This window comes from Coturnix japonica, chromosome 1 (assembly GCF_001577835.2).
Source record: "Coturnix japonica isolate 7356 chromosome 1, Coturnix japonica 2.1, whole genome shotgun sequence".
Classification (NCBI taxonomy): domain Eukaryota; kingdom Metazoa; phylum Chordata; class Aves; order Galliformes; family Phasianidae; genus Coturnix; species Coturnix japonica.
The window spans coordinates 167887864-167903996 of record NC_029516.1 but is presented as its reverse complement, the minus strand read 5'-3'; the positions used below and the strand labels follow the sequence as shown (position 1 = coordinate 167903996).

At 38.9% G+C, this 16133-nt stretch overlaps 1 protein-coding gene across 3 annotated transcripts in view; it reads right to left on the bottom strand.

Moving 5' to 3' along the window:
* Nucleotides 1-16133, bottom strand: part of NOX4 (NADPH oxidase 4) — a 104282-nt gene that overhangs the window by 86092 nt on the left and 2057 nt on the right. For 2 of the 3 annotated variants that reach the window (XM_015852361.1, XM_015852360.1), the window contains exons 3-7: nucleotides 7267-7377; nucleotides 6081-6165; nucleotides 5368-5465; nucleotides 3410-3437; nucleotides 1243-1315 (exon numbers count right to left, since the gene is read on the bottom strand). In XM_015852361.1, the coding sequence (XP_015707847.1) occupies nucleotides 1243-1315; nucleotides 3410-3437; nucleotides 5368-5465; nucleotides 6081-6165; nucleotides 7267-7377 (395 nt within the window). The remainder of the gene's footprint in view (nucleotides 1-1242; nucleotides 1316-3409; nucleotides 3438-5367; nucleotides 5466-6080; nucleotides 6166-7266; nucleotides 7378-16133) is intronic. The other variant, XM_015852362.2, reaches the window with a different exon arrangement.

Here is a 16133-nt window from a genome sequence, read left to right as displayed (position 1 = left end):
TTACACGAACCTTAAAATTATTAATTCTAAGGACATGTATGCAGTTGCAAACATTTTCTCAGGTTTCTGTAACATTACTAAAAGCTGGGGTCTCCTTTTATTCTAATTTCTAATGGCCTTGGAGAAAACAAGACTGTTCTGGCTCACTACTGTAGCGGGAAGTAATTGTCTCATTCTTCCATCCTCCCTAAATTGGCTTTCTATCACAAGAAGAGCAGTCTGCATGGGCTCTGTAATATGCAACTGTGTCTGCTACCTGGTGTAGCAGTCTTATCCTGTACTTCTGTACCTTCCAATTCCTCACAAAGATCTCTGTACCTCTGGCTAGGAAGAATGCACAAGAATTTGCTGAACTGCTCTCTCGATTAAGCACCCAGTAACACTGCTTCTGAGAGAAGACATTATTCCAACATAGTTCTAAACCACACATCAAGCTCACAGCAGCTGAGCACCTCCTGTTTGAAGACAAAATATCCTGCAATGTTTGCAGAACTGGGATGATGCTTTCACAGTCAATCTTTTAATTCACCAAAGACTGTATCAACATCAGAACACATGCCTATAAAAGGCTACTATGTTGGGTTAGGTCCTTCAAGGTACTGCTCATTTAATTAACAACAATACATATTCAATAATGTTGGTGCAGAACATGAGCTCAGTAAACCAAACCATCAGGAATCCCAACAGTTATTCTCAGTCAGTAATGCACTGCACCTTTTAAAGTAAAAAAACAACAGCCACATTCTACTTTGACGGCACAGTTCTGTTTTTGTTTGCTTTGCTTTGGCTGGTTCTTTAAAACAATGTTTTTAAAATTAATTGGTGAAAATAATGCAAATAAAGATATCACCTTATCTTCCAAACGGAGCTTATTTGTGCATTGGACAGAACATATCATATGTTTAGTTTACTGAATACTATAATACAAATAGGAGAAAAGAACTATTCATATTTGTAGAGGCCCAGATTTCTAACTGTGCAAGTCCCTCCAAAAAAGTCTACTCTGAAGGCAATTTAACCAGTTTTTTTGTAATTAAAAATTCTCTGCACTAATCTGATTGCAAGTTACTTTAAAAGAAGAAAAAAAAAAAAAAAAAAAAAAGGCAAGAAAGCTGGTATTTTTAACATTCATTTGAATATTTCTTGTTTCACATTGCACTTGCCCTTCATTGCCTCCAATCTGTAGGAGAATATGATTACTCAAATAGCATTCTTCAGCATAATGATCAGATTATGTCTTACCTGATGGCATATGTAGAAGCTGTGCACATTAGGAATAACACTAACACCATAATGACTCCAGTCAGACCTGGAACTAAAACAAATATCATATAACTTATATTTGAATTTTGGGGAGGCATATTTACCTGCCAGACAGATGAGCAATCCTGTATCTTTATTTGTAAGGCTGACTGCACAAGTTTAGGCATTTCTTTTTTAGTCTAAACTCTAAACTCTGTTGAACACTACAATTATAAACCTGATCAGGGACAAAATTTCAAGCAAATCAATTTCAATGCAAGCTGTCACTGCAAGTGTTTGCCAACCCATTTATTTCATCCTGGAATGAGAAAGAGCCCGAAATTATTCTCTGTGGCACTGTAATATGCTTAAAATTGTTGCCTGTAGAGCAAGGTCTGTGAGAGTGATCTACAGCCAGAACTGAAGAAGGTTAAAAAAAAATTAAGGATTGGACTCATCTGCTCAAATATGAACTCTCAAAGGAGAAAACTAAGTTTTTCTAGACTATGATTCATCACATCCTAAAGTAGAATCCTGCCCAAAAAAGTACAGTATATCATCTGCCTAAAGACAGATTGGACAAATCCCAACCAGAGTAACACTTTGGTGATGAGCACTTTATCATCAAAATTGCTATCCAAGGAACTAAGTGTCTGAACTGAGAACTAAGAAACTAGAAGCCACGAAGCATTATGTCGAAATACTTCACTTCCTGAAGAATGTAAACTCTTAGAAGTTTTTAAGCATAGCTCCTGGTCTAAAAACCACATGTTTAGATTTAAGCAAAGTCAGCTAGGCCAGTCACTGATTTAAGTATCTTTTTAGCATCAGAATGTGTCTCAAATTGATTTCATGGATGCACAATGGTAAAAACAGATTATAGGGGGTCCAAGATCTTTTCAGATGATCACATCCTATATTTCAGAACAAGCTAGCCTTTTTAGTTTAAAATAATTAATTGCGATTTTAGACTTTCTAGTGATAAAGAGACAATCTCATCCTTTCATAACCACTCTTCATCCATTTGCTGAGAGATCTTATATCCAAACTGATGCATCTCAAATCAAACCTCAGCTTTTACACGCAGTAAGAAGAATCCTGGGCCTAAAATCTGTGTAAGTTTTTGCACAGTTTTATCCTTTCATGGAAAGGTTACAGTTAAAAACAGTTGTATTAGAAAATATGCATTCTCCCTGCTGCCTCCTTCCTTACAGGCAGTCCTATGTGGGACCAGGAGTTGGACACAATAATCCTGGTGGTTCCCTTCCAACTCAGTATATTCTATGGTTCACTTCTTAACCTAGTTGGATATGCAGTCTGCAATCAATCTCCCCTCTGACACAAATATATCCAATTCATTTGTAGTAACATCAATTTCTACTATCTCACTTTTTTACTTCCACTGCTCCCAACTCATCTAGAGCTTGCTTAAGGTTTTTGGAAAGCACTTTCCCCAGAGTCACTAGTAAACAGCAAACTTATCAAGACTGACACATTTACAGGCCTATTCAGTAACCCAAATTTACTGCTGTTCAGAGTGATTCCTTTGGGTCTTGCTTTAAATGCTACCAAGTCAGTAGCTTTGCATCTGATATAAATAGGAGTGAAAGATATAACATCAGAAGAAGACCTTTTCTGCACTTGCAAAGCACTACAGCTCAAGCTTGTGCCTAACCCCTTCGAAACTAAAATGTTGCTCTCTTTCAAATTCCTGCCCCAAATACGTCTTTATTTATTTACACTTCAAAAGTGCTGAAGCTTGATAGCTGGGTAGTGGTTTAAATTTCTCTGAAGTTCAAAAAACTTTTTAATAAACCTGCTGAAGCAAGAAGACTGCTTTTTGGATATGTTTTTGTTTTCTAGAAATTAAATCATTTAGGAATTTGGTTTTAATATCATGCAGAATCTCTGTTTGAAACTCATCATTTTCTACTGACTCATCTGGACAACAACAGCTTTGAAGATGTTGCTCATCCTACTACAGAGGCTTATGTAATTCCTCCCTCATGACTACTGGGTAAGCAAACCCACGGTACATTAACACAAACAACATAGCTTAGCTGAGATACAACAAATGCATCACACAAACTGATAATCAAATTGTTTTGTCCGGGGATCGATGAAGAAGAGCAACAAACTTTCTCTTTTGGTTTTACAAAAGACTTACCAGTAGCAAAAAGGAGTTTCCTTGGGTCCTAAAAAAACAAATGGGGGGAAAAAAAAGATCAGTAAATAATTCTATATGCATGTGAATAATGTAGGGGAAAAAAAAGGCTCATATGTAGTTCATACAGCTCACACACAATAGATGCCATAAGTAGTCTCTAATTCTGGATGCAGGAATGGGTTGGATGAGAGTTTATACTGACTGCAATTCAAGATCAACTAAAACTTTTGCCTTTGCATTTCCTGAGCAAAGACAAAATATAACATCATGAAAAACTGGGAGCCAGGTAATTTTGCAGATAACTATTTCTTGAAAACCTAACCTCACCCAGTTACATCATACCTTTGGAAGGACAAAGAGGGACACAAGAGTGAGAGATCTGGAAATAAAATGGAAGAGCATTTTACTGCCGACTACATCGCCAAGAAGTAGGCAGTGGACCCCTCTGAAGCAAGACTGAACTCTAAGAAGGTAACAAAAGAAGGCCAGATGCTCCAGTGTCCTTCACAAGAGAAAAGGTGGAAGCAGAGAAGTTCCATGAGAAGGAGATGAGGGGATTTGTTATCCTCACAGAAAACTGTCCCACTCCCCAGATCTTAAGTCTTGTAAAATTTTCGTCTTCGTTGCACAGACATTTTTAACAAGCCGACTTGTAGCAAAAGGCAGTGAAGGGAGGTAGGCACTTTTCATACAACTCAGGAAAAATTAAGCATCCCCATCATCATCTGCATCCAAATATGCACACTTTTCCAACCACGAACACAGGATGCCAGTAGCATCCAGATTGCTCATCACAATTAATGAAACACATTTAAGAGGAATTCAAGCAGAAATGCTCAAGAGCTATTAAAGTACCTAAAATCCAAGAACCTTCCATCTTAGAGTTACTAAAAACTTGCTTCGTATCCATTTTCTATTGCAAAATTCTTAATTCTGTTTAGCGGAGGCTGTCATCCATAACCTGGCGTGTTCTTCCCTGAGGCAAGCTCTTGCCAACATTTCTGATGAGACTCTATCTACCAGACCACTCCTAGCACACACACACACTCTTGACTTCAATCCAGAATCTCAGCACAACAGTTGGTGTTGGTATGTCTGCCTCCCATAGCACAGCTCAGGAATTAGGAATTAGGTCATTCACCCAGGGAGCAAAAGACCTTGGTTGTTGGTCCTTACGAGCCTGGGCTGACTCAAGTTCTCCTTTTCCAGGAAAGGATGCAGCTGGGATGGAATCATTTTAAATCCTTACCAATTAATTTGGTAGATGAAGACTTGAGACTAGAATGAACGTAAACAAGATCAGAGCCCAGGGAAGAAAAAGTTCTGGACTTCAATCTTAATCCTGAAATCTTCACATTTCTAGTGCCAAGTGCAGAAGGGATTCGGACTCTGATATGCCTTCAAAAGACCTGCATCATAGGCAGACAAGTCACTTCTGTAAGTAGAAATTAGCTTCCAGCCCAGTTGATGCAGACCAGTAATTCCACTCTTAGCATACACAGTTCCCATTGCAGTTCAGAAGTGCAGATCAGTCACAAGTCCCAACTATTATCATAGCCCCGATATATGTCAGCACTACATTCTCAACACTGGAAATACAGAATGTATCTGCCTCAAAACAGCAGCAGAAGTCTTCCAGCTCAGTCCACACAAGAAACACAGAGAAGCAAGAAACAGCAGAATAAAGGGCAAGATTAAAGGACTTGGTGGATTTACTTCCACCTCCTAGTGAATTAAGTGTGAATACTGCTGGCTTAACAACATCATCAAAACATACTACGTGCAGAGGAGAATAAAATCCATAGCAATCCATACGACAGTTTTTTCAGTGCAAAAAGCAGCAGTGATCTAAACAGTACAGCTCCCAGAATGGATTGTACAATGCAATAAGATATGCCAACACTAAAATATTTAAATTATGCATTTATAATCAGAATTTAAAAGGAGAGTTGGCTCACCTCACCACGATAGTGTGCTGCATTTATTGCCAGAAAATCTTCATTGTAATTCTCAGAGAAGTTAAGAGCGTTCACCAGATGAGCAGCAACATGTAAGACTAAAACAAATAAAAAAACCATGAAGGAAAACTGAGATCAACAAGAGGTATATTCTGCCCTGAACAAAACAAAAGTGGCTCCTCAGATGCCAAGTAACAATCCCATTAAAAATGAAGGATGCATCAGGGTCTACTAGATATTCCTAGCAGAAAGTTGTATGTATTTTAAGACTTTTTCCACACTATAGCAATAATTTCTCACTGAAGGGCTTCAGCTGAGAAGTAGCACTGAAAGGTGCCCACCAAGGAATGTTTCTTCCTCACTGAATGTGGAATTGGTCTCCACTGCAGAACACTCGGCAGCATCTCACCTTTTCACACAAATTTCTGAACCACCATCTAGAATCATTTACAATGGCGGATTCTGACCTGATCTCATTTCCTTCAAAAAACTGTAATTTTAGTGAAAGCCTGAGATCTAGATCATAACTTCATGTGTTTAAAGGGAAAATAAAACCTATAGATGGCTAAGAAAGCATTCACAATGTAAGGCAGGAAAGCACAGAGCAAGCGTACCCCCAAATGTATTGTACAGGAAGAACCACCAAATACTGCTTTGTTCAACATGTTCCCAAAGAAGGGAACACATATATGCTCACAACAGTAAGATCTCACCTGAAAAGATGCATATTGTAGCACCGCATGTCACGTGGAAAGTTTTACTTTTGTCTATCAGCCTTCTGGTCTTCCTGCTGGCAACCTAATAAGAGAAGAATTCAAGCAATCTCTCTGCTAAAACAAAGCAAAGAAAAAAAAATACTAACAGCAATTGAAGGGATTTAACAATAACTTCAGCTTTTATGACGTTAAATAACCTTGTAAGCACAGCACCTAATCTAAAAACTACAGGTTGATGAGAATAAGACAATTTTTAGGTGCTGATTACGAACTTTCAGTTGCACCAGTTACAAAGATGCTACAATGATGTTAAGAGCATATAAAATAATGTCTCTTCAGCTCTTAAAATTCATAATTCTAGCATTATAACTGCTAGAATTGCTGTAGCTGTCACTGACTCCTCACTTGAGCATCTACAGGCATCCAGCCTTACAGGTACTGCCACAGGATGAATAGGACTGGTGGGTTCAATTTTCAACCATCTAGAAAACAGTCATTTTCCCCAAAAACTTACATTTATCTTGAACTAACCAGTGAATCACAAACAAGCTCAATTACTGAATACATGCATAGAAAAGAAGCCCTCTTAGCTTTGCCACAAGTCTTTTTCCTCCTGCAATAACCAATATAATGGGTTGAGTACTTTTAGTTAGTTATTTCATCTCCAGTGGCACTTTACAAGTCATAGAGAGTTGAATTTTTTCTTGCTCTTGAACTCTACCACAATTCTACTATAGCAGTAAAAGGGACACAGATGTCTTTTACATGAGAGTTGGAAAAGGAGCAGAACTCATCTGGTCAAAGTTCCACTGCAATCCCACGTCCTACCAAAAAGACTGCAAAAAACTCATCACAAGTCCAATCAAACCAGACAATGCCAGCCAAAGCATTGATGTCAGTGAGGTCATGAATTGAGGATGAATTTCACTGAATCATAAAGTCATTTGAGCTGGATTTGATGACCTTTAATCGCCCTGTCCAACTTCCCTGCAGTGAACAGAGACATCTATATCTAAGTCAGTCTCCTCAGAATCTGGTCCAGTCTGAACATCTGTGCTACTGCACCATGTTGGCATATACCGTAGAATAAACAGTGATAAAACATTTAGCTCTTATTATGTTTAGACAATATAAACCAGAGCATTTTCCTCCTTAACTTCTGCATTCTGAGGACAGTACTCACCTTCTGAGATCCCCGGAGGAAGGCCAAGAGAATGCGGCACATTGGGAGCAGGACCAGGCAGCAGTTGAGATTGAGGACAGATGCTGAAGCTCTGCTAACACACAATCCTAGCTGAACAAATACAGGAAGAGTCAGACAAAAGGGAGAAAAGATGCTCTTAACATTTTAAGCAGTACTAAAGGTCCTTTCTGTTTCTGCTTAAATAGCTCCCATGTTCTCTTGGCTGGTCAGAACAACAGAGTTTCATATCATTTTGCACATACAACGATGCACAAGGCACACCAACCTGGTCTCTGAAAGGAAACAGCTCCCACTTTTCATCAAAAAATTACTCAAAATAAGTTTTGAATTAAAACCAGACTACTGAAAGGGGCTTAGAGATTGGTTTAAGCTGAATTGATAATATTGTTTCAAGGACTGTCCGGGCATCATCACTAAATTCCTCATTCATTCACACTATTCCATGCCACATTTGGACCCAAAGAAAGCAGGCTCACTTAACTACTCAGTACGCAGAAAATTAATGAAATCTAATTTCACTACTGTTTTTAATCGGTATATTTGGAACTTACATAATTAGAACAAAAACACTTGTCAAATAAATGAATAAAGCACACATTAGTGTCATAACTGTATTTTTTCAGCTTATTTTAGTTTCTCATTCATTTATGAATTTTAAAGAAGTTAGCAATGTGCCATTGTTCTCCCAGCTATTAGGCTGAATTACCATTTACCAGCTTTTATAAGAGGTGCTTTCAGAACGTCAACAGATTTCTAGAACAATATTGCTTCCAGTGTTCTCTAAATCCAAGTTTTCCAAATCCTAAAGAAATTAACAAAAAACTGATATAGCTCTGTATGATAAGTAAAATGCTGCCTAGGTTTTTGTTTTGCACATACACATATTATAACATACAAGTTACTAAAGATCTATCACTTTTCCAGTATGGACCTTCAGGAAGAAAATTTTATGTCCAAAAAAGAAACGAAGAAAAATTAATTAAGTCATATCTTTCTTATCAAGCAAAACCAGATAAATTTATTTTTCAATCTTAAAAATATTACACAAGCCTTTTAACTTCAGGCTATTTGGTGCTTTTTCAGAGACTTATCTACTTGTTATAGAAATTGATAAAACATAACCTAGTAGAACCAAAGAAAGCAACAGGAACACAGCTCTCTGTACCATAACACACCAAAAGCACCAAACTTGGAAAGATCATTTTTGTGTATAAATGGCTGGTTATTACACACAAAGGGACAGGAGCTTTGTGCCTGCTCTCATGATTAGTAACACCCACGTACACTGTCTTCTAATGTAGATCTGGACAACCACCACAACTCCAGCCAACTAAAATTTCCACTTCAAAGTATGATTTAAGCAATGATGCATACATCCATAGTAAGTATTTCTTCATCTTTGCCCACTTTAGCTTTATCTCTGCCAACATTACTGTCTAAAGTGAATTTACAACATCAATAAGTATTTTCAGACTATCAGGGAAACTAGCAGTACCCCTGAAGCCATTAGACTTAAGAACAAGTAAAATGCCTCCTCAATGAGCTACTTGCATTACACAAGACTGCCTGTATTTTCATTAACCTTCCCTCTAAGCTAAAAATGTAACACATTCAAAGCACGGCCATTAAAAACATATATGCAGTTTTATTACAGCTTGCTGATGTGTTACTGAATTCCAGCAATAAACGAGCACATTTTGAGAAATAACCAGAGAATCACAGAATGGCCGGGGTTGAAAAGGACCACAAAGATCATCTAGTTTCAAGGCCCTGCTACATGCAGAGTTGCGAATCACCAGGCCAGGCTGCCCAGAGCCAGAGAACTTCAACCTAAGCTGAATTATTCCTGCATGTCTTAACGAAGACCCAAAAGATTAAACAAATAAATAATAAAATAATACTACTACTAATAATAATAATAATAAAAACTTGTTACAGTTTTCTAATTGAATTTCTTGAGTATAATAACTTCTATTGTATGGTCTACATGACATATCATGAGTTTCTGAAGAACTTATATTGACTTAGTTAAGACATAAACCAGGCAATGGATCAGTCACCCAATGTATCAGGTATCCTTTATCAGGCACAACTATTGTATTTGCAAAACTTTAACAGAACAGTCTATTTTGGAATGTTCTAAAGTAGTTACTTCTAAATGAATAAAAATTGTACCAAATCAGGAAAATAATAGTTCTACTGATGCGAAAGAGCCTGAATGACCCATGAGCAGAGTTAAAGAACAGCCCTAATCCAGCTCTTCCAGTCCTTCCACAAACACAAGGAGCTGTGCTTTTCTATGCCATTCTTTGACAAATAGCACATTCTAATTCCCAGAGTCATTCCTAGTGAGCAATCACCTTCCATTAAACCCTATTCAATGCTATCAGCATCAGTACAAAGGTTAAGAAAAAAGCAGGAAATGGCTTTTCCAGAAACGCAGTGCACTTCTAGGAAAGCGTGACTGAAATAGTTTCATGAATGGTTCATTTCAGGTTTTACTCCGAAGAAATAAAACGAGGCAACGTATGCCAAAAGAAGCTCAAGAGTAATTTGAAAACAACAGTAAAGAAATACTGTTAGCAATTCTGAGAACCACAACTCATGCAAGACTCAGAATAACACAGCACTACATTTGCTCTTAACATATATCCAAAGGCTTAAAAGATCCCCATGAAACTAATTCTTTCCAAATGGTTTCCAAGTGGTCTCTTTCTTGACTTCCTTTGTATTGACTGGGTGGCATAATAACTAATTAACAGAGTGCATTCCTGGATTGTAAAACTGGATTGGAACATTCTGCCACTGGAACAATAGGAGAATAAAAGATTTTTTTGCTCCCAGGCAACTTACTGCTTCTAGAAGAAAATACGTAGCAATACTAACTAGTTCAACAGTGAGAGAATTATAATTCTCTTTTTTTCCTAAGATTATCATTGCCTTAAGGAAAAAAAATAAATGTGTTATTTCATGTATATGCACATGAAATTGCTACAGGATCAAAAACAGAGAAAAAAACACTTCCAAAAGCTCTGCTGGACACCTTTCTTCATCTGAGCATCTGACAGCATCCTTCTGTATATTCAGTACTACACATGCTTTTAACTCATTTTATTGAGGGGAAAAGAGGCATAGAAAAGCTAAAGAATTAACCAAATTCACTAAGGAAACCTGCAGCACCTGTAGGAGGGAATTGGACTCATTACTAACTTGAAGCTGCGATCTCAAAAACTAGGACAGATTTCTTCTCCACACAAGAAATCAGCATTTTCCCACTATACAGCAACAGAAAAAGGCTCCATAGATATATATAGGGAACACAGTTCTCTCCAGCCATCACTGCCTGCTGTATGCTAACATTACATGCTAACTAGGACAGCAAAGCAAAGAGTCAGCTCTCATCGGATGCTCGGAGTGTTGCTGGTAGCAAAATGAGCTTCTCCAAAGTGAGAGAAGATTTTTCAGTATTTGAGGGCTAAAAAAACTTACTGTGTATCAGAGAATTCCCAAAGTTTGTTAGCTGTAAACAGAGATGAACATTAGCTGCAACTCCAGGTTTACAATCTAATATTCAGTACATGGTTGCAAATGACATTCTAGAGGAGAATTCAGGAAAACCAACAAATATTGCTCTCTCTCACTTTTTAAGCCGTAGGAAAAATGGCAGAAAAACAGGCACACTTCCATACCTAAATGTGGTACTTCTGATCCTCAGGCCTTTGCCATTTACATGCAACAATCCTAACCAAGTCATGGTGTGGGAAAAGCATCACTCACACAGAATCACAGAATGACCCGGGTTGGAAGGGACCTCAAGGATCATGTAGTTCCAACCCCCCTGCCTAGCTGGGCCACCAAACATACACCTTTACTAGATCAGGTTGCTCAGGGCCTTGTCCAACCTGGTCTTGAACACCTCCAAGGACGGGGCATCCACAACCTCCCGGGGCAGCCTGTTCCAGGGCCTAACCACTCTCCTAGTGAAGAAAACCTTGAACCTTGAAGATCACTCCTTCACTCTCTCTCTGAAGAACTTTCTTTGAACTTCCTCAAATCCATGACTCGGACCCAATGATCCTCGCAGGGCCCTTCCAACTGGGAATATGAGCGGGAAAATCCATAAGCAGCATCACATCCTACAGACAGGTTCTGAAGACCATCTCCGCAAATAAGTATTGGAGTAGATAAAAATATTTTCCTAGGCAGGAAAAACTGTGTTACGCAATGAGTTTAACCCAGCTTCCTTTTCTTCACGAAGTACCCTTTTATTTAGGATAACAGAGCATATATAATCTAAGATGATAATAAGGCAATGGTAATGATATTTTTAGTTCTTTTATGAGGTACAGCTTATCTTCCATGCAGTATCAAGAATCAATATTGCCACTTAAACCCCACCTATCAGGCAATCCTCAAAAGTTGTTTTTATTTTCCCCTTTCTGTTCTCATATTTAGGTCATGTTCCTCTTTTTTTATATACAGTCCCTTTGTGCTAGCTCACTCACTCAGCTTAAATCACTCATGCAATCTAAAGAAAGCAACTATCTTAATCTGGAATTCAGTATTAGCTTCCAATTTCTCTGATAATCTTCACACAAAGGACACTCATAAGATTTCAGATCAAACGTTCATCTGTATTAATTAATCTGTTATGATCTTGATGCCAGAAAATAAGATCCTAAAAAAATAATACTTCTTGTGCCAGGCAGAATGGATGACACACACAAGGACTGGAATACATTTCAAGTTATCTCGCAAAATCCAAGTGTTCAACTCACCCTCTGCAGCAACAGAACAAAGTGTGACAGTAATGTGAACATTAATTTGCAACAACAGCTTGAGTGGTTGATTGAGGTGCAGCATGACCTAAACTCCAGAAGATCAGTTATGAGACACAGGATTAAAGATACCAAGGCCCAAGGAGAGCCACCACACAGTAACTCAAGGCCAAGGCACTAAATTGCTGATTGCCCATTTTGAGTCACAGCTGCCCAAGTACAATCTGAAATCTTCTACTAAGGCTTCCTCTATGCTGAATTATTCACCCTCACTCTAACACAGTGGATAACAGTCTGTAAAACCATTATTCTTGTGTGTAATTAAGCTATTTCAAGACCTGCCACTGTTGGTCTGTTACAGGATACCTTTATTCATCAACTGAAGAAATATTTGGGCCATAATTACTCACTAATCAACACATGGGTGCTGGAATTGGCTGCCCAGGGAGGTGGTTTTTGTTTGTTTTTGTTGTTTATTAAAACATTTTTTCTTTTTGGTTTTAGGTTGGATGTTAGGGGTAAGTTCTTTACTAGAAGGGTGGTTAGGTCCTGGAACAGGCTGCCCAGTGAGGTTGTGGATGCCCCGTCCTTGGAGGTGTTCAAGACCAGGTTGGACGGGGCCCTGGGCAACCTGATCTAGTAAATGCGTATGTTTGGTGGCCCTGCTAGGCAGGGGGGTTGGAACTACATGATCCTTGAGGTCCCTTCCAACCCGGGTAATTCTGTGATTCTGTGATTCTGTGGTGGAGTAACCAACCCTGGAGGTGTTCAAAGAACACTTAGACATTGTGTTGAGAGATATGGTTTAGTGAGAGCTACTGGTGATGGGTGGATGGTTGGACTGGCTGATCCTGTAGGCCTTTTCCAACCTTGGCAATTCACTGATTCTAAGGCTCTACAATCATGGTCAATGCAAAAGTAAGAGCAATGACATTAACACAATAATGTGGTAAAGATTTCAGTACTCATTTAAGAGGTACCTCTGCTAATACTGCTACACAACAAGGTGGAAGTTGCCCGTGTAAGTAACTTTAGTGTCCTCCATAGGACTACTGCCACCTGAACTTAAAAAATAAACCACAACAAAACACCTGCATAAGAACTATATAGTACAGAACCCAGGGTCTTCACTGGCTTGTAACTTACAACCATGTAAGAAACAAATGCTGAACTCCAACCTGTCCAGGAAGGATAACGGGATGAAAGAAAAAATGTTTTAATAAACAACAAAAACAAGCAAAAACCAAATGGAATGAGGCAAAGAAAATGCACAAAAAAGATCAGTTTACAAATTCAGGGAGACTGTCAAGATAAGGAACTGGGAATTAACACTGAGCCTTCACTAGGAGATCCTACATACACACACATGTATCCATATATACACACACGTATACAGTTACCATAGTAACATAAACCTATTAGTAAATATTTTTGCTGCATGTAATAACCTGAAGAAGAAACCCCAGATACCTTGGTTACAAGGCAACTAAACAGCAAAAAAACTCTGATACTAAAGAAAACAATGGGTCAAATAAACAATTATTTTTAATGCTTACATATGCAAGGGAAAATGCACAAGCATCACTGAGAGCACAGTCTGGCATAATTTAATTGTCACAATAAATGATGAGACAAATAGAAGTAACTAGAACAACCAGAAGGCTCTGTCACCCTCACAGAAAAGATTTTCCTCACGTTTTCACAGAACTTCCTATGCTCTAGTTTGTACCCATTGCCCCTTGCTCCGTCACTGGGCACCACTACAAAGAGCTCAACCCCTTTTACTTGACTTCTGCACTTAGATATTCATAAATGTTGGTAAGGTCGCCTCTCTTAGAATCTTAGAATGGCCTGGGTTGAAAAGGACCACAATCATCATCCAGTTTCAACCCCCCTGCTATGTGCAGGGTTGCTAACCATCAGACCAGGTTGCCCAGAGCCACATCCAGCCAGGTCTTTAATGCATCCAGGGATGGGGCATCCACAGCCTCCTTGGGCAACCTGTTCCAGTGCGTCACCAGCCTCTGTGTGAAAAACTTCCTCCTAATATCTAACTAAAACCTCCCGTCTCAGTTTAAAGCCATTTCACCTTGTCCTATCAACATCCACCCTTGTAATCAGCCATTCCTCCTCCTGTTTATGTTATCCCTTCAAGTACTGGAAGGTCAAAATAAGGACTCAAGAGTCCTGGATCCTTCAGCTTTTCCCTGCATGGGAGATGCTGCAGGCCCTTGTCTTCATGGCCCTCCACAGGACTCTCTTGAAAAGATCTCTGTCATTCTTGAACTGAAGAGCCCAGATCTGGACACAGTGGAAGGGGAGGATCGCCTCCCCTGATGTGCTGTCCATGGTCTTCTTCATGTACACCTGGATACCTCTGGCCTGCCTGGCCACAGGAGCACTCTTGTCTCACTGCAAACCTGCTTTCTTCCAGGATACCCAGGTCCTTCTTTGCAGAGCTCCTCTCCAGTAGGTCAGCCCCTATCCTGTACTGATGCATACAATTAAACCAAGGAACAAGAAAAAGGTATTTTGTTCAGTTCTGTCAAAACCAAGATTTAAGCTCAATTATGAGGCCAACTGTGAATACTGGACTAAATTTGTTTATCAGATGCAAGTGAATTTGTTTGGAAAAAGACCTGTGAAGCTAGAGAAGGGAGAAATGTGGAAGTATAAAAGGAAATAAACTACCTGGACAATTTACCTGTCCAAGCAGACATAAAATCTCCAACAATTAAAACACTGAAGTTACATTAAGGAATCCATGAATCCTCCTTTCTGTAAATTACATCTGCTATGTCTTGTAGTGTCTCTCATATGGAGAGTATTCCTTTCCTCTTTGCTACACTCTTAAACATAATCAGTGCTCGTTCCACACCTTCCCATTCTTTTCTCTAGGCTACACAATGCCAAAAGTCGGCACTTTCTAAGTAATAAAAATGTGAGTTGCTTCATCTGTATCATATTCCTGAACACACAGCCCTAAAACCATTCATAGGACAAGGTTATGATCAGCAGTGCTACAAGCAGTTATCGAAAGAAGCAGTTCATCGAGGCAGAAGTACTGGGGAGGGTTTTTACGTCCACCAGGTTCTGGTTTAATTTATCCTGCAAGAGTCTTATAACCACAGAATTACTCAGATAGGAAGGGACCTCAGGAACTCTCTTTTCCAACTTCCTACTTCAAGCAAGTTCAACGTGAAATTCAAACTAAGCTTGCTCAGAGTTCTGCCCAATTTGTTTTCATGGCACTAAGGGACATGATTTAGTAATTGGATTCCATAAGTCAGGTCAATGTTTGAACTTCATGATCTTGAAGTACTTTTTGAACCTGAATGAAAACCTCAAGGGACAGAGATTCCACAGTAGCTCATGGACTCCTCATCAAGATTCAAACTGGGGAAAGCGATAAAATCTGATGCAATGTAAATCTACACACCAAACTTTGCAGTGTTAAATGATGTGCTCTTCCTAACCACACCACTGTACCTGACCTATCTTTGCACTCCCAGGACACCACTGTACTATTACTAAGTTTTTGCAGACATTGAATATAGCACCAGACACATTCAGAGACACACCTGAGTAAGAGCTCAGTACCTTAATAACTTTAAAATCCCACGCTAAGCATCTTGTTTAAGGTCACAAACACAGAGTAAAACCGAGCTTCCATCTTCCGATGAAGGCTGATGGAAACTGAACCATTTCAGTGACAACTGAAGGAAAGAATAACCTCATCCTTCACATGGGAAAGTAATAGTGTAAAAGTATGGCAAGTTGAATATATTTCAGATACTCAAGTATTTATTTGATATGGTTAGCTCCTGTTCTACAGCAACACTTCTTGTTGGAAAGCAGTAACACTGCATGTGATAAATCTTTCAGGGCTTCAAGTGAGAATACTCTTTAAGATTTTACTTTAACATGGTGTACAAGAGAAGAAAAAAAACACCTGAGTGAACCTCACCAAGACACAAGATCTTTGTTTTCCAATTCAGAAATATGCAAGCCGCTCACCCATGTGTGGAAGAGAAATGAGGCTGGTTATAGAGATGGAACACGAGACAG